Raw genomic sequence first — 24,111 nt, forward strand, 5'->3', positions numbered from 1 at the left:
AGGAATTTGAATAGATTTTAAATAAAGTATGAACATTTGTAAAAAGCGTGCCAGCAAATTTATATTTTCTCTCGTTTTTAAATACTTGGTTACTTGATATATAATTGGATCTTGGAGAAAACCTCTTGTGATTGAATCGTGTTTTTTCTTTTTGAAATAATTTCAGCAAATATGGCGAGGATGGTTTGCCATTTGGTAAAAGTATCGACATATATTTAGAAGGTTCAGCTGGTCAAAGTTTTTGCGCGTTTTTAGCAAGCGGCATCACCGTCACCCTAAAAGGAGATGCTAATGATTATGTTGGCAAAGGCCTCTGCGGTGGAAGTATAGTTATCATGCCTCCGGATAGTTCGAAATTTGATTCACATCTTAATGTAATAGTTGGAAACGTTTGTTTGTACGGGGCAACAAAGGGAACAGCTTTCTTTAGAGGTATAGCAGCTGAGCGGTTCTGTGTTAGGAATTCTGGTGTAACGGCGGTTGTTGAGGTAACTCTGGTCGTATCGGAAATATCCACAACTCTCATTCACTTTAAATTTTTTTAAGGGCGTTGGAGATCACGGATGCGAGTACATGACTGGAGGAGTTGTTGTTATTCTTGGTTTAACTGGTCGAAATTTTGCTGCCGGGATGTCTGGTGGGATAGCATACATATATGATGTTGATGGTTCCTTCAAAACTAAAGTAAATCCTGAATCTGTATCTTTACATCCTTTGGAACTGGAATCAGACATAGTTTATTTAAAAAAATTACTAGACGATTTTATAAAAAAGACTAACTCCAAAATTGCAAAGGAAGTATGCTTGAATTGGAGTGAGTATCAACATAAATTTGTAAAAGTGTTCCCTTACGAATATCAAAAAGCCATTCAGAACCTGGAAAACTCAAATAAAAATGAAGCAAAAGAAAACGTGAAGAAAATAGAAAATGAACCAAAAATCGCAGATATTGAAGAAGCTATTCAAAGCAAAGAACTTTTAATAGAAAAGACTTCAGATCAACCTCTGGATAAGACGCGTGGTTTTTTGAAATATAAAAGGGAAACTAATATGTATCGAAATCCCAAAGAAAGACAAAAAGATTGGGATGAGGTTTACGATTTCCAGCATGTTAGAAAGCATTTGAAAATACAAGCTGCTCGCTGTATGGAATGTGGAGTACCATTTTGCCAGTCAAATATGCATGGTTGTCCATTGGGTAATATTATTCCTAAGTGGAACGATCTAGTTTTTAATAACGATTGGCAAGAAGCTTTGCGACAACTTTTACAAACAAATAATTTTCCCGAGTTCACTGGCCGGGTGTGCCCAGCACCTTGTGAAGGAGCATGTGTCCTAGGAATCTCAGAACCACCAGTAACAATCAAAAATATTGAATGCGCTATTATTGATTACGCATTTGAGCAAGGTTGGATAAAGCCAATTATACCAAGTATACGTACCGGTAAAAGGGTGGCTGTTATTGGCTCTGGACCCTCGGGCCTGGCTGCTGCCTCTCAACTTAACATAGCAGGCCATTTTGTTACTGTTTTTGAAAGAAACGATAAACCTGGCGGTTTATTGCAATATGGTATTCCAACCATGAAATTATCTAAAGCCGTTGTTAAGCGCCGAATAGATCTTATGATTAATGAGGGAATAGAATTTCGAACAAATGCATTTGTGGGCAAATATATTGATCCAACAAAACTGTTAGATGAGTAAGTATACAAAAATATAAAATAACTTTTAATGTTACGAAGAATTTTTAGGTACGATGCGTTGCTGCTTACCACTGGCTCAACCTCTCCACGCGATCTAAACCTGAACAAGAGGGACTTGAAAGGGATACACTTTGCTATGGAATTTCTGGAGTCTCAGCAAAAGCATCAACTCGACAGCAAACATGGTTTCATAACTGCTAAAGATAAACATGTTATAATAATAGGTGGCGGTGATACAGGTTGTGATTGTATGGCCACTGCTTTACGACAAGGTGCTAAAAGTATTACTACTTTTGAAATATTACCAGAACCACCCAAATCGCGATCGGCTGACAACCCATGGCCACAATGGCCTAAAGTTTTCAGGTATGAAAATTATTACATTGATCGCGAATAACCTTGATTACTTGCTTTATTTTTACACAGGGTTGATTATGGACATGAAGAAGTTCGTGTGAAATTCGGTAACGACCCTCGTCAATACTGTACAACAACCAAAGAATTAATGGGAGAAAATGGTACCATCAAAGCGCTTAAAACAATTCAAGTAGAATGGACAAAGAAGGCGAACGGACAGTGGAGAATGTCTGAAGTACCAGGGAGCGAAAAATTGTATGCTGCAGATTTGATTTTACTAGCAATGGGTTTTTTGGGTCCTGAAAAAACTTTACCTCATAAAATTGGCCTTGAACTTGATGATCGCGGGAATATAAAATGCAGTAATGGTGTTTTCGGAACATTGAATCCCAAAGTTTTTGCCGCAGGAGGTGAGATATGTAACAACATATGAGAATTTAACAACATTTATACATATGTTTTGTCTTATAAGGCCACTCTTTAATACTGCATTTTTTGGTTGCGCACATATGGGTTTTCCTGTTATTTTAGCACAGCTGTTTGCGTTTTGGATTTTTGACTGTTACAGCACAGCGCATGATAAACTCGTTCAGTGGTGTTTCTTTTTTTTAATATTGAAAACAAAACATCTTTAGACGACGAAATGACCACACCGAGTTTTGCCTTGTCAAAAATACATAGAATTTATGCAATTAGCTCAACCAACATCATTACCCAACGTTGGTTATAGAAATGTGTATATCGGCTCCACTGCCGCCGGAAAGTTAAGCTTCAAAAGCCAAAGTAGTCAGCAAACATTCTAGTTCATTGATTATAATTTTGTGGGGCAGTTTTTGAATAGTTCATTGACTAGTTATTTTTGTTGTTTTATCGGCCTACTGATTTGTAAGATTGCGGGTTCGAATCAAGCTCAGTCCTAACAATAATTTTTGTATTATAATCAGTGCTGCTCAAATTTTTTTTTTAAATTGAACTGCAAATCGCAATCTCTCTTAAACGGACACCTAAGATACTGCCAAATTTGTCCGCTTATGAGAGGTGTCCGCTTATGAGAAAAGTATTATTGATGAATGTTTAATTAGTTTTATTTCCAAAACAAGAATATTAATACATACAAATAAGACTGAGTTAGGAGGTTCATAAAGCTTTGTTCATAAATTAAAGAATACAATTTTGTGTACAAAATATTCAAAATAATTTAAAAAAGTCAGAAATTTTCGCTTGGCGAGTTTTTCCTTTAATTTCAATATCTTGAAGATGTGGTTGAATATCAGTTAGCAGTTCAACACCCCTAAGGTCGCTGTGATTTAAAGAAAAATCCTTTAGTTTTTTTATAGCTACGTAAGCTTTTTTATAAGAAGTAATCTTGTCAGCAATATCATTTTCTATTTCATCTTCAGACGAGATGGCCAGCGATTCTTGGAAAACAGGTAACATTTCAGTATTGATATTTTCCACGTCTTCATCATTAATAGAGATTTCATTATCTAAATTAATATAGTCCTCCACGTCAATTTGGATTTCGCTCTGAAATCGATTAATAACTCTAGAGAACTGGGCAAGTGTTGATAAAGGAAGCTCATCTTCTGCAGTCCACCCGCTTTCATCATTGGGCAAATCGGTTTTCACAAACCCAGCTTTAATAAAACAATTTTGTATTGTCTGTGGACTCACTTCTTCCCACGCCTTGTGTATAAAATAAACAACGTCTAACAAATTTATTGATTTTAATAATTCCATAGCAGAATTTGAATCTTCCATCCGTACCAAAATATGTTTTAAAAATAACGATTTGTACATAAGTTTAAAGTTTTTTATAACACCTTGATCAAGCGGCTGACAAAATGCTGTTGTATTTGCTGGGAGAAAAATTACTTTAACATTCATCACGAGGATGGGAAGCTGCATTATCTAGAAATAACACGACGTTTCGTTCTTGAAGTTTCATTTTTCTATCGAACTGCACGAGAAAATCTGTCATCAAATCAGATGTCATCCAAGCCTTTTTGTTTGACCGCCATGTAACTGGTAAATTGTTCAAATTAATGTTGCGAAACGCTCTATGCCTTGCATAATTTCCAATAACAAAAAGGCGTTCTTTTTCTCCAGCCATATTGACGCAGTGTAAAATCGTGAGTCTATCTTTAGCCAGTTTTCCACCCGTGCATTTTTCACCTTTTAATGCAAATGTTTTATCGGGTAGTGCACGGAAGAATAAGCCAGTCTCATCTGCATTATAAATATTTTGTGAATCATATCCTTCAATCAAATATAGTACTTTTGCGCAAAAACTTTTGACGTCATCTTGGTTTACACTACCGGCTTCTCCAGAAATTATACGGAAAGTTATGTTGTGACGTTTTTTGAACCTTTCCAGCCAGCCGGATGATGCACTAAAATCGTCGTAATTGAGTCTCGCTGCAATTTCTTTAGCTTTGCTCCTTATAAGTGTGCCTGACAGAGGAATGCTCTTATTTCGAGCCTACACAAACCATTCGTAGCACAATTTATCAATATTAAAATTTAATCATTTTAATTTTAGTTTATCAATATTTAATTTGATCTTTGTTTTTGATAATGCTAGCAGCTTGCGTTTTGCTGATCTTACATTTCTTTGCCAACTCTCGTACACATAGTTTTTCTTTCTTATGTATTTCAATGACATTAACTTTGTCTTTAATACTCAACACTACTTTAGGCATTGCGATTCACGTACGTACACACACAAGAAGATACTAACTACGTGTATGCAATAGGTACATACATTTTTATGTTTTTTACTGTATTGAAAACAGGTTCTTCGTATTTAGGGGATTCCCCTACACCCATGCACTTATTAGTGAATAATCAACAGCTGTACGAATATGGTAAAGAGTAAATGAGAAAATGTGTTGTAAGTTGTCCGGTTAAGGGAAATTAAAAAGCCCTTTGGGGTAAAAAGCAAGTGTCCGCGTCCTGTTATGGGAGGGTTGCCCGCTCAAAAGGGAAAAACTTAAAAAATGCTTAAGGGTTTTTTTGGTACTGAAAAAATTGTCCGTTTATGAGAGGTGTCCGTTAGGAGAGAGTACACCAGTGTACTCTCTCTTAAACGGACACCTAAGAGACTGCCAAATTTGTCCGCTTATGAGAGGTGTCCGCTTATGAGAAAAGTATAATTGATGAATTATTAAACCGTTTTATTTCCAAAACAAGAATATTAATACATACCAATCAGACTGAGTTAGGAGGTTTTGTGTACAAAATATTCAAAATAATTTAAAAAAGTCAGAAAATTTCGCTTCGCGAGTTGTTCCTTTAATTTCAATATCTTGAAGATATAGTTGAATGTCAGTTAGCAGTTCAACACCCCTAAGGTCGCTGTGATTTAAAGTAAAATCCTTTAGTTTTTTATAGCTAAGTAAGCCTCTTTATAAGTAATCTTGTCAGCAATATCATTTTCTATTTCAACTTCAGACGAGATGGCCAGCGATTCTTGGAAAACAGGTAACATTTCAGCTTTAATAAAACAATTTTGTATTGTCTGTGGACTCACTTGTTCCCACGCCTTGTGTATAAAATAAACAACGTCTAACAAATTTACTGATTTTGATAATTCCATAGCAGAATTTGAATCTTCCATCCTTACCAAAATATGTTTTAAAAATAACGATTTGTACATAAATTTAAAGTTTTTTATAACACCTTGATCAAGCGGCTGACAAAATGCTGTTGACATTGACGTCGATGGCGTTTCGCTACCAACTGTCAGTCACCCAAGGATCTCAGGGGTGGCATTCGATTACACTCTCACCTTCATGGAGCATGCCTTCAAAATCGTATTTCAAGTACAAAGCCACAACAAGTGGTCCTCAAGTCGCTTGCGGGCAGCATAACTTACAAAACAATTAGTCTACTGCTCATGTGATACGCGTCATCGGTTTGGTCGGCTGGTTTAAAAATAACACACTGGAAAATGCTGCAGGCGTGCCAAAAACTGCACTTAGAATTACTTACCCCCTGAACACCACCTACTTAGTGAGGCGAAGGAGCTCAACTTAAAGGAGGTTTTACTGAATTGTCACAAAGCGGGGAATCCCAGCAAACAACTACATGATCTAGCCCCGCCTCACATTGCGATAAGGAAACATCACTACGGCACTTACCAACTCAGCCGGCTAATCCAGATAAACATTAGCAGGCCCTAAGCCTAGTCCACACTGAGTCGGTAAATATCTTCGCTTGGTCGCGCCCGGTTAACGCTGTTATCAACGTAATGTTGCATAAAATAACTATTATGCCAATCGCTAGGATATTGGTGTTTATAATCCTAGTATGCCAATCCTAGCCTCTGCCTCGGCTGACTATCATGTTGAATAGTGTGGCTCTGATGCATATACTGACTAGTATGGCATCTGGTACGATCCTGGTGTATATAATGACTAGTTTGTATGATGCTGATGCAGAGACTGGCTATTGATATTTCGTAGCATATCGCCGTGTTAAAATACTAGTTGTTAATATGGAAAAAAGCCAGAACTTACGTACTTAATTAGCGCTTAACCGTTTAAACGGTTATGGCCGTCCAACAAGGCGCGCCAGTCGCTCCTTCTCTCTGCCAACCGGCGCCAATTGGTCACACGAAGGGAGTTTAAATTGTTTTCCACCTGGTCCTTCCAACGGAGTGTGGGCCGCCCTCTACCTGTGCTTCCATAGGCGGGTTCCGATAGAAACACTTTATTGGCCGGAGCGTCATTTTCGATCGCATAACATGGCCCAGCCAGCGCAGCCGCTGCGTTTTAATTCGCTGGACTATGTTGATGTCTGCGTATAGCTCGTACTCATTGTTAAATCTTTTTCGGTACTCGCCACCGCCAACGCGTAGAGGTCCATAAATCTTTCGAAGAACTTTTCTCTCGAAACTCCCAGAACCGTTTCATCTGATGTTGTCAGGATCCTTGCTTTTGCACAACAACACATGGCAAAGGTGAGTGAATTGAAGATTCAGCAACTGAAAAAGGAGTTGAAAGCACGTGGATTAAATACTACTGGCAATAAATCTGAGCTACAAACTCGACTAAGGGAAGCTATGGAATCGGAAAGAATCAACGTTGATCAACACACTTTTCATCCTGATGTTGAAGAGTCAGCGACTACAACGGAGGGGAAGATAGAGATTCCGATCCATTGGCAAGTGTTGACACTAAGGTGATACTATCAGTGCTGAAGCCAATACCGTCACAAATATCAACCGATAGATGGAACACAACTGGATGAACAGAAGACATATATGGCATCCCAGCTAGGATCACAGGAGGCACGTATTTCAGAAATGACGTCGCAGGTGTCATCTCAACTGGAAGACCAAAAGACATATATGGCATCTCAACTGGACGCGCAAGAGGCACGTATATCTGTGATCTCGGCATGTCAAATTTTGGAACAGGTATCATCAAAATTGGAAGCGCACGATGCAAATGTGGCTCAATTTATGGCCGCTGTGGAGAGACGTTACGGAAGCGAGCATAGGAAACAGATATACCAAATTGAGTTGCAAAACCGTTACCAAAAATCTAATGGACTTTGCAGGAGTTCGCGTCGGATGCCGAAAGGCTGGCCCATCTAGCAAATGCCGATGCACCCGTGGAATACACCGAAAGGGTAAAAATTCAGAGCTTTTTAAATGGCATACGCGACGCCGAAACGAAGCGAGCCACATACGCAGACCCAAAGCCAACATTCGCAGAAACGGTATCACAAGCATTGACTCAGGAAACTGCCTCACTATTGAGTAAACCAGCATACAAAGCTCATCGTGTGCAGCTAGAAAGGCCAGATTGGGTAGACCCAATTTCAGAATCACTGAAGGGATCACAACAGAAAAATGCCGGTGTTATGAAATTTGTCAAGTACGGCAACCCAGGTCACATTGCACGTCATTGCAGCACCGGTCCTAATAGTTCCAACAATGTGAGTGGCCGTAAACGCAAAGCTGAAGGAGATGAGCAAATCTCTAAGTCCGTTAAACTAAAGCGAGTCAGCCGCAAGGGGCGACAGCTGGCTCCCTCAATTGAATGCCCCATAATCTCTTTCTTGCAAATTGGATGAAGGTCGAACAATCTTACTGTCTGAGGACATGTGGATGGAGAGGAACGTTTACTGATAGTAGATACGGGTGCATTTCATTCCATCATTCGATCGGGTTTAGTCAACAAGAAGATAAGACCATTGCATGGAGAAAGATTGCGTACAGCTACTGGAGAAGACACCCAGGTTCTAGGAGAAGTAGCATGTGAAGTCGCGATTAGGAACGTCACGGTAGTACACAATTTCATAGTGGCAGAGATTGTTGATGAAATCATAATTGGAGTGGACTTCTTAAACGAACAAGGCATCAAGATCGAGATGCAAAGCAAGACGATGCGATATAAGAACTTAATTTCGGCTACGAGAAAGGCTGCAGCAGTAAACGAGCGCTGGTGGTGGAGAATCAGCAAATACTACCAAAATCGGAGGCAGTAATCTGGGCAAAGATTGATGGAGACTTTGGGACAAACAAATTGTTGGTTGTCGAGGCAGCAAACAAATCAACACCGAATGTGCTTGTGGGAAAACCCCTGGCTATGACTAAACAAGAGGGACGTATTCCGGTAAGAGTACTGGGAAGATGCCAAGAGGCTGAAGTAATAATCAGTTGTGAACAGCTCCAGGAAAACGTTTTGACTAGCAAGATTGATCTTTCAGATGACATCATGGCATGGACGGAGGGACTAGAGGAAGACTATCAGCTTCGGGCAAATCAACTGCTCCTAAAACACGCAAACATATTTGACCAGGATGGTTCCAAACCAGGCCGCACCAACGTTTTGAAACATCAAATTGACACTGGAGATGCGAGGCCGATCCGTGAAGCTCCTCGTAGTGTTCCACAGGCGAAGCGGGAAGTTGTGAATCAAATCATACAAGAAATGAGCGACAGCGGCGTCATTGAACCATCAACCAATCTATGGAGCACACCGGTGATACTTGTGAAGAAGAAAGATGGAAAAATGATGTTTTGCGTGGACTAACGCAAGTTGAACAACGCTACGAAAAAGGATAGCTACCCATTGCCAAGAATTGACGATACCCTATACTCGCTATCTGGTACGAAATGGTTTTCCACACTGGACTTGAAAAGCGGCTACTGGCAAGTGGAGGTGAAGGAGGAAGACAAGGAGAAAACAGCCTTCAGTGTCGGAGATGGTCTTTGGCAGTTTACAGTAATGAGCTTTGCATTATGTAATGCACCAGCTACTTTTGAGAGACTAATTGATCAGGTACTGAAAGGACTACATTGGAAAACATGCTTAGTGTACCTCGACGACATCATCGTATTGGGAAAGAACATCTGAAGAACTTGGAGGAAGTTTTCCAAAGAATAGCTGGTGCTGGTAAACAAATTTTTTTATAAATTTCATTATTATTACTATAATTTATTCACTACATACACATAAATATATATATATATACATATTTATTTTTGTATGTACATCATTCAAAAAATGTTTAATTACCCTAATTAGTCCCAAAAAGTGTTCTCTGTTTAAAAAGGAAGTACATTATTTGTGTCACAAAGTAGCGACAGAGTGCATCTGCACTGCGAATGAAAAGATAGAAGCTGTAAAGGATTGGCCAAGACTACAGAACCTGCATGACTTGAGAAGTTTCCTTGGGCTATGCACACAGTACCGCCGATTTGTACCAAACTTTGCCAGCGTAGCCCATAGCCTCCACGAGCTTACAAGAAAAAATTAAGCTTTTGAATGGAAGAAGGAGCAAGAAGTGGCTTTCCAAACATTAAATACCGTTTGTGCACTGTCCCAATGTTGGCCTATCCGATTCCAGGAGCAACGTTTATTCTAGATACAGATGCGAGCGGACATGCTATAGGAGGCGTTTTATCACAATTGGTCGATGAACAGGAGAAGGTAGTTGCATATTACAGCCGATCAATTGGAAAACCAGAGAGGAACTATTGCGTTACATAGAGAGAGCTATTGGCATTGGTGGAGTACATTAAAAATTTTCACAAGTACCTCTACCTGTAGCGATTCCGCGTCAGGACAGATCACGCAGCGTTGGAAGAAGATACAGATCTGTCACATGCTATGCAAGGGCTCGAACGAAACGAAATACCAAATAGAGAGGAGATATAAGCGGAGAGTCCTATTGCGTATTAGTATTGGGCACAGTGCAACAGTTTTGAGTTGGTATCCGGTTATTTGCATCGAGTATGAGATAGTGAAGATGCTCAATGTAAGATCAAACTGATAGCTGTTCCCAGGAAAAGGATTCCTAATGTTCTCAACGAGCTACATAATGACCCAAGTGGAGATCATCTGGGAATCACGAAGACGCTCGAGAAAATTAAGCAGAGATTCTATTGGTACGATGTATCTTCACAACTGTACAACTGTAGTTCCAGTGACCTTGATGTGGTCTTTCTAACACTTGTTTTTTCTTGCTACTTGGAATTAAAGCAGACACCCAGGAAATTTATTTTATTTACATTTTCCACCTGCATTACATCTCTGGCTATTGCTCTCTTTCTAAGAGAGATCTTATTCTGACGAAATTGATGGTTGGTGTTATGTGAAGACGCATTACATTACGTATCTCCGTGTTGGCAAGTAAAAAAAAGTACTACAAAATTGGAGACGCGTTGAACACAAGCGGCTGGCCAAATGCTTTATAAGTAGATACAAGGACTTCTTTGTCTTTGCCACAAGCGCCGGCAGTCGTTCACTGCGTGGATTGCCAATTGCGAGGTTTTCAGCAGAGCGAAAGGGCCCAAAATACGAAGTCACGGTCAGATGAAGCAGTATAACACAGGTGCACAATTTGAAATGATCGTTATGGATGTCGCAGGTCCATTTCCTGCTAGCAACCGCGGAAACAAATATGTACTGGTGGTTATGGATTATTTCAGCAAATGGCCAGAGGTATACCCAATCCCAAATCAAGAAGCGGAAACAGTAGCAGTAGTGTTTATAAACAATTGGGTTGCAAGGTATGGTGTACCAATGGAGTTACATACTGACCAAGGGAGAAATTTAGAATCAGCTGTGTTCCAAGAAATGTGTAAGGCATTGGGCATTCGAAAAACACGAACAACTGCACTGCATCCTCAGTCCGATGGTATGGTGGAACGTTTCAAAAGAACCTTGGAGGAGCACTTAATGGAAGTAGTGGACAAGTTCCATAAAGAGTGGGATACACACATATCATCAGCCATCAAGAATAAGGCTTACCGATCGGCAGTGCATGAGACAACGGGCCAAACCCCCGCAAAGGTAATTTTCAGTAATGACCTTCGACTGCCAGCTGATTTGAAGTTTGGGATAAATGCCGATGCGGAAGGAAATGCCAAGAAATCCACTGGTATCTTGGAGGAAGAGATCAGGGGAATACACGATCTTGTAATACAACGAACCAAGATTATGAGTGACAAAATGAAAGCCAGATACAATAAAGCAATTAATTCGGAAGGTTTTCGTTAAGGAGATTTGGCGCTGCTATACAACCCACAACGGAAAAAATGGTTTCCACCTGAAATTAAATGTTTAATTGAACAACGTAATATAGCTTACGCAAGATGGAAGAGGTTTTAAACCTCTGAACTACATTCTGCTCTCTGCACAATAAGAAATAAAGTCAACACAAGCATTATAATTGCCAAAACATTATACTATAAAACCAAATTTAAAAATTGCTTAGATAGTAAGGCGAGATTGAGTAAAATACGTAATGTTGGAATTATTGGAAAAACACTTGATAGTTCAGATTATTTAGATGTTAATGATTTAAACAGCAAATTTACGAACGTCTACGGCTGATATTGCTTATTACAAGAACGATGCCAGTGTAAATGATCAAAATTCATTTTGTTTTAGATGTTTCACAGAAACTGAAATATTTCAAAGTTTTCTAAGCATTAAGTCCAATGCTATTGGCTGTGATGGAGTCCATAAACATTTATAAAAATTTTATTTCCTACTATTATACCATATATCACCCACCTGTTTAATTCTGTCTCTGTACAATTTGTGTCCATTGGTGTTATTGGCAGGAAAATCAATAATTGACTGTACAAGTTTGATGTTATTTTGTTAGTTTTGATGTGTTTAAATATAACACATGCATAAACAGTCAAATATTTGAATAGAACGTGTATGAGATTATACTATATACCCTAAATGTCAGTTACGTGGCATGTCCTCAACAACGTTTTTCAAATCTCGAAAAATTGGCATGATTTTATTGTCTTTCGTTAAAACTTTTATTTACGAATAGATTTGTGATGAAAAAAGGTGATTTCGAGACATAAATTACGTATCGAATCCTGTCCATCAGTTTTGAACAATTTCGCTCGCTTTCCATTATGCTGTTATTATCACCATCTGATGGATAATTTGACACTGCAAAAGATAGAGTATGACAGAGGACGATCGCACTGACATTTTTGTGTTTACAAGTTTCGGTGTTAATGACACTTGAGTGTTTTGCATAGCAGTAAAGTGGGGAAAACGACGATGTAAAAAAAAACAGGTCAGTTACGTGGTATGTTATTACAAGAAAACAAATAAGTTTATCATACCGATTATTTTATATCCTGAAAGGTTTCATTGAGACGAAAAAATGAAGGTATAGAATATAAAAATACTTTAAGTACAAGCGTCGTATTCAGCACGTAAAGTCGAAATGTCAGTTGCGTGGTATGCATTTGTATGTCAGTTACGTGGCAATTTTAATTTGGCCATTTTATAACTTTGATTTCGAAATTATGTTAACCAACACCCAGAACCTTGAATCAAACATAAAAGCACATAAAAAGTCTAATTTAGTCCGACAAAACAATTTATATACTAAATAGTTAACATCAGCATTAAGTAGTCACCCTGTTCTACATATTTATGAATAACTTTTTTTTCATTACAGTTGTAGTAGAATGGTGGAAAATTTAGCTTTTTTATTACATAATGATAACAAAAATAAATCCGGACAATTTCTATCCGAGAAAAATTTTCATTCCAAATCCGCTTGTGAAATTGTACAGTTTACCGAGAATCGCCCATATCCCACTCAATGGAAGCATGCTAAAATCGTACCTATGCCCAAAACAGAAAATCAGTTTAAGTCAATTGCTATACTTCCCTTTCTGTCTAAGATACTTGAAAGCTTAATGCATAAGTAAATATATTCTGGATAACAAATTGCTTACAGCCAAACAATCTGGCTTTCGACCACAACATATGTAGTTGTATAACTGCTTTGATTGATGTTACGGAATATTTAAGATCACGAATTGATAATGATAAATAGCTTTTATTATTCTCTTGGACCACTCAAAGGCTTTTGATACCGTTAATAGTGAAATTCTGATATTAAAATTAATCAATTTATTTAATTTTTCGCCTACATCTGCGAAACTGATGACTTCTTATTTAAGAGGCAGATCACAATAGGCTTTCCATGGTAATAAAATTACTAGTAGTGTCGACTTAACAAGATGTGTACCTCAAGGATCTATTTTAGGTCCATAACTGTATAATGCTTATGCAAATGATCTTCCGAGTCAGTTACAACACAATGCAATGTTCAAATGTACGCTGACGATGTACAACTCTATATAAGCTATAAAGCATCAGAGATTCATGATTGTGTAGGCAAAATTAATGTTGACTTGGACAGTGTAAGAACTTGGGCTGCAATTAACGGTTTATGTCCCAATCCAAGCAAATCCAAATATATATTGGTCACCAAAAAACACAAATTGTAACATCTTTTCCCGATTTAGTTTTGGGTGAGTCTAAAATTTAATACATGGATAAAGTAAAAAATCATGGTGTCACATTTAATAAACACCTTCACTGGAATGATCACATTATCATTACAACCGGCAAAATATACGGGATGTTAAGAAGTTTATGGTGTAGCCAATGGTTCATTCCACTGGAACCAGAATGCTTCTGGCTAAATCATATTTAATACAGACGTTACCAGTAGACGTGAATTAAATGTGGCTTTTAATAGTACTCCTATAGATGTATATATTTTGTATACGACGATTTGACAGAACATCTCATGTTTCCAAACTCATTTTTGGTATTACCTTCGAGAATCTTTTAAACTGTAAAACTTTAGTATGCCTTCATAGGATAATATACACACGACAACCGGATTATCTTAAATGGTTATGGCCGTCCAACAAGGCACGCCAGTCGCCCCTTCTCTCTGCCAACCGGCGCAAACTGGTCACACCAAGGGAGTTTAAATCGTTCTCCACCTGGTCCTTCCAGCGGAGTGGGGACCGCCCTCTACCTGTGCTTCCATAGGCGGGTTCCGATAGAAACACTTTCTTGACCGGGGCATCATCTTTCGATAAAATTCATATCATTGCATAACATGGCCTAGCCAGCTCATCGTTAAATCTTCTTCGGTACTCGCCATCCCGTGGAAGTCGAGGAAGGTAAACGAGTGGATAGGTATTTTATGAAGACTTCATTAAAAAATTACATTCCTGTGAATAGCGTTCCGCGCAGACTATCATTTAATGAAAAATAATGTAAATAAAAAAATAAATGTAAGGCGCGATAACCTCCGAAGAGATGTTAGGCCGAGCTAAAAAAAGAAAAAGATTGAGGTATAAGAAATAATCGATACTTTATTATGTCGGAATTATAAAACCCTGTGAGTCTTCGTATGCGTCGCTAGGAAAAGGGATGTTGCTTATTTGTGTGGACTATCGAGAATTCAATAAGATAACTAAAAAGGATAGATTCCTTTACCTTTAATCCAGGATTGCTTAACTTATATATCGGGGAAAAAATACTTTAGTACATTAGATTTGCGGAACGGATATCATCAAATGCCGATGCATGTAAACTCAATACCTATTACAGCTTTCGTAACACGAATGGGTCAATATGAATATAACTTTGTACCGTTTGAACTGGCCAATGCTCCTGCTGTTTTTCAAAGACTGGTAATTCTAGTACTAGAGCCATTGGCTAGTCGTGGAGAAGTGGTAGTTTATCTATATATATAAAAATAAGTGCACATTTTTGGCGTTACTTTATAACTTGAGACCGGCTCCACCAAATTCAACCAAATTTGTACGGTACATTTGGGCTATCATGTAGATGGTTTCTGTTTGATTGAATTTGGTCGAGCGGTTCATTAGATATATCACACCAAGCTATGGCTACGTTTCATACCAATAGATGGGGCTTATTTGCATATTTGCTTTATTTCATGAAATGGAATAGGTGGTGCTTATTTCCATTTTGCATTATTCAATGGAATTGACGTTTCTAGAGCTATAATTTGACGTTCGGCATTTCTCAAGTGAAAACCAACCCAAAAAAAAGTCATTTTTTTTGTTTTGTTTTTTTTTTTTTTCATAAAAACTGTGAAAAAAAAAATAAATGAACTGGATTTAAGTAAATTTGGTATATGCTGTGCTTATATTTGGTGAGTAATGTCCCACTAAATTTATTAAGTGTGATTTTGTTGTGTCAAAGAAACAAGATTTTAATAGAATTGCGTTGATTTTCTTCAGAAACAACCATGAATACCGTTGAAATAATCTTGGAAATTGCTGACCGACTGCATTCTGATGAAGATGTCATCCATTTCGCATCGGCAAATTCACTTTTGGCTGGGATTTTGGCAACAAGAATTCAAGAGTATCGAGTTCATCGCATTTTTTACGACGAAGCGCTGATGTATTATTTCGGTCAATATTTTAGATTTCTCCAAATCAAAACCCGACATTCCGCAAATTTCAACTGGTTCTTTTCAAATGGTCGCTTCCTTACTGAAAATTTACAATATCTCTTCATTACACAACTGTGCCAACAAAATTTTTTAAAAAGTAATGAAGAAATGTATTTATGATATGTTGTACTGATTCATCTGCATCTGATCGAGTTTTCTTAAACAAGAGTATGAACAATGAACATGGCTGCCATTTTGGCAATGGGGATTTTTCAGATACAATGGAAAGAGGTACACCACAACACAGCATATCTGTCGCATCGTACTTTTGGTGTATATTGGCATTAGGTCTTTTTGTTATGAACTATGGTGAATCAAAACGTGTGTTCAATATTTATGTAGTTTTCTATTCATAATTGAGTATTTCTTCATTTTCAATTGAATACATATCAATATTTATAATACATTGGGAATTCCTTCTGTAAGTATGTCGTATCGTTGAACAAAAACATAGTAGAAAATTGTGGTGATGTATCATGTTTTTCTCTTCAAATTTATTTTTTCAAATCTTCTTTCTTCGTTCATTTTACAGAATACATTTAGTGATTTCAACTGTATCTAATCATGCGCACGTATTTTATTGTGTGGTGTCTTTCGACTGTGCATTTTTTGTTTGCACATGTGCTTTTCTTAAATTAAATTTCTTGCGTTGAACATGGAGTTTTAGTGAATTTTTTTCCTTTCTCTTGAAGAAAATGCCTCGAGACAGACGTCAAAGTATCGGTCGACGTACGCGTAGTGCTAACAGAATGTTACTTCAAAGAAGAGCGCAAATTATTGATGACCTGTTACAACAAAATGAAATACGACGTGAACGACATACACGAAATAGATCTGCAGAACCACAGCGACAAAGAAATCCAGCACGACCAAGATAAATACGACGTCGTGTTCTAGAAAATAGATATCGTGTTGCTTTTAATTACGATCCACAAATTGATTAGGAAAGTTACAATGTTGGATGTACTCGATTGAATGGCAAAAAAGAGGTTTGCCACACGTACATATTGATATGGCTGGTACGTAAAATAACACCGGACGAGATTGATAGCGTCATATCAGCCGAAATACCTGATCAAACCATCGATCCAGAATTATTTGAGAGCATTAATTTCCGATACCATAACAGGCAATGACGGATATCCATTGTATCGACGTCGATAATTTGAAAATAATGGTAAAACGGCGATAATAAGAGTGCGCAATTAAGACATCGAAGTTGACAATCGTTGGGTCGTGCCATATTCATCGATACAGTCAAAAGCTTTTCAGGCTCACATAAATGTTGAGTATTGTAACTCAGTAAAGTCTATCAAATACGTTTGTAAATATGTGAATAAAGGAAGTGATATGGCTGTTTTTAGAGTAGATGGTGAAAATAGAAATGATGAAATCACTCAATATCAAACATCCTGTTGTTTTCCATTTGGCAATCATGGTCAACGAGTTTATTTCACTACTGAGAATGTACAGCAGAGAGCAGCACAACCACCAGCAACTACTTTAACTGCTTTTTTTCAATTGTGTGAAATCGACACATTTGCCAGAAATTTTATATATGTTGATGTACCGCAATATTACACCTGGAATGCATCATCGAAAAAATTTCAACGGCGTAAACAAGGAACACCAGTTGATGGTCATCCAGGTATTTTCCAAACAGTTGCCTAGGGCAGGATGTATACGGTACACCCCAACAATGCTGAATTTTTATATGTGCGAATGTTGTTGGTAAACGTTCGAGGACCAAAATCATTTCAGGATTTAAGAACAGTTCACGGTCATTTTTATCAGACATATCGCGAAGCATGTCAGCTCTTGCATTTGTTAGAAGATGACACTCATTGGGACGCAACACTTCATGATGCATCGATTTCATCACATCCACAGCATATACGAATGCTATTTTCGATTATAATTTCAACATGCATGCCATCGAATCCAATTGAGTTGTGGAATAAATATAAAGATTACATCACTGAAGATATTTTCATTCGGATGCGTCGTATAGCAATGGATCCTGATTTGCTGATTACATTGGAAATGTACAATGAAGCTTTGATAATAATTGAAGATATGTGTCTTGCTATTGCCAATAAAGCGTTGGGGCAGTACTGGATTATATTTTTTGGATGCACCTGGCGGCACCGGAAAAACATTTGTGATTTCATTGATTTTATTCGATCGCAACAGAAAATTGCTTTGGCACTCGCTTCTTCTGGAATTGTTGCAACTTTATTGGATGGAGGACGAACAGCTCATTCAGCTTTATCCAAAAATTCAGCGATAGCAAAAGTTTTGCAACAAGCAGCGGTCATTCGATGGGATGAGTGTACAATGGCAAACAAAAAATCATTGGAAGCATTAAATCGAACGATTCAAGCTTTACGTGGAAACCGAAGGCTTTTTGGTGGTGCTTTAGTTTTATTGTCAGGTGACTTTCGACAAACATTGCCCGTTATTCCACGATCAACACCGGCAGATGAGATCAATGCATGTTTGAAGTCTTCCCTTTTGTGTCGATACGTAAAAAAATTAACATTACACATAAACATGCGTGTTCAGTTGCACAATGATCAGTCTGCAGAGCAGTACTCGAAGCAATTATTAGAGATCGGAAATGGCAAAATTCCAGTCGCCAAAACAAATGGTTTGATTACATTGCCAAACAATTTTTGTACAATTATTCAATCAAAAGAAGAATTAGTTGAACGAGTGTTTCCAAATATTGTTAAAAATTACATGAATCACGATTGGTTGAGAGAACGCGCAATACTGGCACCAAAAAATGTACATGTTAATGAAATCAATCATCACATTTTGAAAAAATTGCGAGGTGTGGTGATAACAGACAAGTGTATAGCGCAATGAATCAAGATGACGCAGTGAATTATCCAGTTGAATTTTTGAATTCATTGGAACCGTCTAGTATGCCACCGCATTGTTTCAAATTGAAGGTCGGCTCATCAGTAATTTTATTACGGAATTTAAATGTACCAAAATTGTGTAATGGAACAAGACTGAATTTAAAAAAGTTGATGACGAATTTAATTGAAGCAACAATACTGACCAGCAAAGCGAAAGGTGAAATTGTGCTTATACCGCGAATCCCACTGATACCAACAGACATGCCATTTGAATTCAAGCGTTTGCAATTTCCAGTGCGCCTTTCATTTGCTATGTCAGTCAGCAAGGCGCAAGGACAAACGCTTCGAGTATGCGGATTGAATTTGGAGGAACCGTGCTTTTCGCACGGACAGCTATACGTTGCCTGTTCCAGAGTAGGCATTTCAAATTGTTTGTTTATTCATATCCCAGATGGAAAAACGAAAAGTGTAGTGTCTCCAAATGTTTTGGATTAAGAATTGAAATCAAGATTGAAAAAATTCTATGATATTTTATTCTTTTTCCAATATTTCTATTGGTGTAGCGAAGCACACCGGGGTGCCGCTAGTTTAAATTATATTCTAGTTGCTACAGAGACCACCGAAGAGCATTTCGAAGTTTTGCGGCGTGTTCTAAAGCTACTTGCTGAAGGCGGATTTAAATTAAATTTTGATAAATGTAAGTTTGCATATCAGGAGTATTCCAACTCCTGTAGGCTACAAAGTAAGTATTTAGGAATACGACCCAGCCAGATGCAGATGGAAGCTATTAGATGCCATAAGGAACCATGCACTGCAAAAGAAGTACAACGGTGCCTTGGTTTGTTTTCATATTTTAGGAGGTTTATACCATAATAGATAAGCTAATCAGTCGATTAAAATAAAATAAATAAATGTAAGGCTCGATAACCTCCGAAGAGATCTTAGGCCGGGCTTCTTTTCCAAATTGCGCCGTGCTCCGCTTTAATTTTTGTTACAAATTGGGTGGACGGGATCTACTTGTTTTATGCCGACTCCGAATGGCATCTGCAAGGCAGATGAGTTTTCACTGAGAGCTTTTCATGGCAGGGTATGCTCGGAGTGCTTGCCAAACACTGCCGAGGGGTGACCCCGTTAGAAAAATTTTCTTCTAATTGAAAAACTTTTTCAATAATTTTGATGTTGGGTTGCCCGGGGCGTGAACCGAGGACCTTCGGTAAGGTAGGCGGGCACGCTACCATCACACCACGGCGGTCGCCTTGGTTAGGAAAAAATATCAGGTTTGAGTGGACAACTGAATGTAAAGAGGCTTTCAGAACTTTTAAGAATTGACTGGCAGAATCACCTGTTTTAAGTATTTTCGACCCGAGTCCTAAAACCAAGTTGCACACAGATGCTGGTGCGTATGGAAATGGAGCTGTCTTGCTTCAGAAGAAGACAGACCAAAAGTTTCATCCTATGGCGTATTTTTCAAGAAGCACCACCGATGCTGAATCACGCTATCATAGTTTCGGGCTGGAGCGTTGGCGATAGTTAGGGCTTTTGAACGATTTAGAGTCTTTCTTCATGGAATTCCTTTTACTGTTGTAACAGAGAGTAATTCACTAGTATTAGCGCTCAATAAAAAAAATTCAGGGATTGCTCGGTGGTCCCTATCATTGGTAGAGTTTGATTTTAAGATCAGGTATCTGTCAGGAGAACAAATGACATATGTGGACGCTTTTAGCAGGTTGACATGTGTAGCTGCGGTTGAAGAAAGTGAAGTAGATGTGAACCTTCAAATAACTCAAATAAGGGTCCAGTGATAAAAGAGTTAAGGAAAAGATTGGAATAGGATGAGGTGAAGGGATTCTATATGGAGCATGGATTGTTGTTCCATGTGGAGAACGGTAAGCGACAGCTTTTCGTACCTAGGGATATGGAGAACAATATAATTAAACTAGTACACGAGACTTATGCACACTTAGCGGTAGATAAATGCTCGGATCACATTAAGAGCATTATTGGTTCCCTGGTATGAGAAGGAAAATTAAGACATTCCTTGCAAATTGTTTGAAGTGCATTTATTATTCAGACCAGTCTAGGGGTAATGAGAGGTAGTATTCAGAAGAAATCCGAACCATAGGATACTCTCCACATTGATCACTTTGGTCCCTTAGATACATTCAGATCAAAGCACCGACATGTATTTCTAGTCGTCGATTCATTTACTAAGTTTGTTAAATTATATATTGTAAACATTAGTACAAAAGAGGAAATATGTGCATTACGCAGCTATTTTACAGTTTACAGAGCTCGACGAATTATAAGTGATAGACATAACATTACTCCCATATTAAACGCAGTTTCATTCCCACCATCAAATTGGCAAGTAGAATGAGTGAATCTAACATTGAAGAGTGTATTAGCAAAACTGACTAATCCTATTGACCATACTAATTGGAAGAAAAGACTTGTTGATGTTGAGTTTGCTATAAACAACACAGGTCACGGTAGCACTAAACAGACTCCCAGTAAATAACTGTTCCGGGTAGAGCAGCGGGGAACCGTTGTGGATGAGATAACTGAATACTTTCATGAAAACTATATGTTTGTAAATATAAGCTTGACTGGAATCAGGGAACAGGCGAACAGAGCCACTCAGTCGTTCCAAAAAAGAAACGAGCGGTACTTCGACCGAACCAATAAACCTGCTCTTAAATTTGAAGCTAGATAATTTTTTGTAATTAAAAATGTAGATTAGGGCACGACCGTTACGTGATGACTGATATAGAGAATTGTCGGGTCACTCAGATTCCTTATAACACCGTCATTGACTCGAGCAGACTTCTACGTTGGATGCAATCCAATCCATGTAGTGAGAATCTGAGAGAGGAAGGCAACAGCTCTATAAGTAAAGAAGACGAATTTATTAATTTCCAATGTAATGATATTGAATGAACTGAATATGAGTATTTGGATGAGAGCAATGATTTCTCGCCTGAGTCAATCACGGTCGATTGATTGTCAGGTTAGGGCCGAGTTGTAATAAATATAATACAATACCTAAATCACTCCTAATCTGTAAAGTGTTCGTTTTCCTTGAAGTAATTGTCAGTACCTGTCGAGTAGCTTGATCGTTTTCTGTAACATATTTTATAAATTTTTTAGATGTTAGTATTGTAACGTGATTGTTTGAATATTCAATTTTAAAATAAATTTACATTCAGGAGTAGATTATAGAATCACCATAAGAATCACAAAATTGTTTCATTACCACGCCTACTTTCTGTATAAAAATTAAAAATACACATGTAATTAAAGATCTGTAGCATTTACGCTTTTTCCATGTATTTGGCGATGAAAAAATGTACTTGCCAATATATGTAAAAATACATTTATGCAGCAATTTCAGATATTAATAATCGATCGACTTCGCTGTTTCCCGAAATGTTTTCATATCCAGCTCAAAGTTTAAACATTAAAAGATTCACAAACCTTCGTAGTTGTCATCCGATCGAAATATACGGCATAGGGTATAGGAAAAAATTAAAATGGTACCAAAAATTCGAAGTAAGTTGGAAGAATTTAAGCCGGGGTCAAATATCTGTCAGAACGAAAAGGGCGACCTGGTAACCCATTTTCAGAGAGTGCTCAGATTCTAGAGGGAAGTCTTTTATGCCCTCTTAAACGGAGGCAGCATTGAAGCACCCAGCGAAGGTGATAATGTTGCACCCGCTCTTCACAATAATTGCTACTGGAGCATTCGGTTGGTACCGGAAAAATCGTAATTTTTTTTTTTTGCATTTTTAAACCTTAACTAATGAAAGAGTATAACTTTTTTAGATAAAGTATTTAGTGCATTTCTAAATAAAAATAGAAACCTGCTCTTAAAATATGTGTATGTGTGTGTGAAAAATCGCAAAAAACATCCGTTTGTACGGGGCACCAGACAGGGCGGAGTCTGTCAAGTGAAACTTCAGCGAAAAACTTAATTTTTCTCTAATATCAACAACAAAAGCAATTATATAAAGCAATATGAGCATGTCTCGCTAATTTAATACAGATAGTAATATTGATATAATAGTGAACAGCGGAAGTACTGCTAATAAAAGCACTACTATAAAAATCCAATGTTACTAAGCTCTTAGCGCGCCTATAATTATTCCACACAATTAGGGTTAAAATGCATATATAATTAGTATGTACCTAAATAGTGAATAAAGGAATAGTAAAAAAGGCAATACTTAGAGAACGAATTGTAAAGCGAGCAGTGAGGCATTCATATGGCTGAGTGGTTAAAAGCATATGCGTTTACACTAGTACAAAGGTATTGTAACGAATTTACTGCAAATGATGCCTCAGCCTGTGCCGCTTTTATACTCTTCGGTTTCCTCGTTTACCCATTTCTCCTAAGTTCTAGTAATTTCAGGAACATGATGCTTGTTTGCTAGCTATATACACGTATATTTGCAATATGTATCCATATGCGTGTGTATGTGTGAGCGGCTGATGATGACATGCGCTTGTGAGTATCTCTCTGTTGCCCCGCACGTATGTGTGCAAACAATGATTAATTTGTTTACGAACATACAAGTTTAGTAGCTTGCTTTATTATTGTTGTGGCTTTATTTACTTAGTATCAGATTAGTGATTGGAGTATCACTTAGTGTCACTAATATTCGTCACACTGCCCTCCACCTAAGTCTGATCGTCCCGATCAGACAAATCTCTCGATCTAACCGCTGCTAGCCTCTCCAAATGAACCACCCTTCTATTTCGTGGTTTCCCAATTGTTTGTATGCGGTAGATGACATCACTGATCCTCTTCACAACTCTGCAAGGGCCTTCCCAACTGCACCAAAGTTTGGATGGAACACCTTTCCGCCGGTGAGTGTTGTATAGAATAGAGATATACGCCGCCGCCGCCGAATGTCAAAAATATCGGCGCGGCGGCGGTGGCGTCCGGCGCGTTTATATTTTCTACTCGTTTAAGACTATTTAGACCATTTATTGTTCATGTCGAAAATTGGTCTGATATGGTCGAAAGTGGTATCAACGGATGCGCATCACTACCAGTTATAAGAAACTAATTGCGAAATTTAACTTTTTCTAGCTGTTCAAAAGTCATTTAAAAAAAGGCGTTTTTGATGCCAGTTTAACACGGACTTTGCATCACCCAATTCACCAAGTTATTAAAACAAAAGATTAAAGAAAAGTTATATAATAAATTTATATGCTCACTTTGCATATTTTTTTTCTTAATTAATAAGGAACAATGAATTCAAATAAAATGATCCAAGGCGAATATCGTCCCGTTTCTGCGTTAACCTCGTATCTACAATAAAACAATTTTTCCGAAACTAAAAAAAAACGTTTGTTTTTCTTCAGTAAAATAAAGTTAACTACTT

At 37.8% G+C, this 24,111-nt stretch overlaps 1 protein-coding gene across 5 annotated transcripts in view; it reads left to right on the forward strand.

The window, feature by feature from the left end:
* The window catches only part of LOC137233476 (uncharacterized), an 807,788-nt gene that overhangs the window by 716,414 nt on the left and 67,263 nt on the right, over positions 1–24,111 (forward strand). For 2 of the 5 annotated variants that reach the window (XM_067756514.1, XM_067756515.1), the window contains exons 12-15: positions 167–488; positions 547–1,700; positions 1,752–2,069; positions 2,130–2,470. In XM_067756514.1, the coding sequence (XP_067612615.1) occupies positions 167–488; positions 547–1,700; positions 1,752–2,069; positions 2,130–2,470 (2,135 nt within the window). Of the gene's footprint in view, positions 1–166; positions 489–546; positions 1,701–1,751; positions 2,070–2,129; positions 2,471–2,532; positions 3,120–3,460; positions 3,934–24,111 lie in introns of those variants that run through there. The other 3 variants (XM_067756517.1, XM_067756516.1, XM_067756518.1) reach the window with 3 other exon arrangements.

Source organism: Eurosta solidaginis, chromosome 5, assembly GCF_040869045.1.
Source record: "Eurosta solidaginis isolate ZX-2024a chromosome 5, ASM4086904v1, whole genome shotgun sequence".
NCBI classification, from domain to species: Eukaryota; Metazoa; Arthropoda; class Insecta; order Diptera; family Tephritidae; genus Eurosta; species Eurosta solidaginis.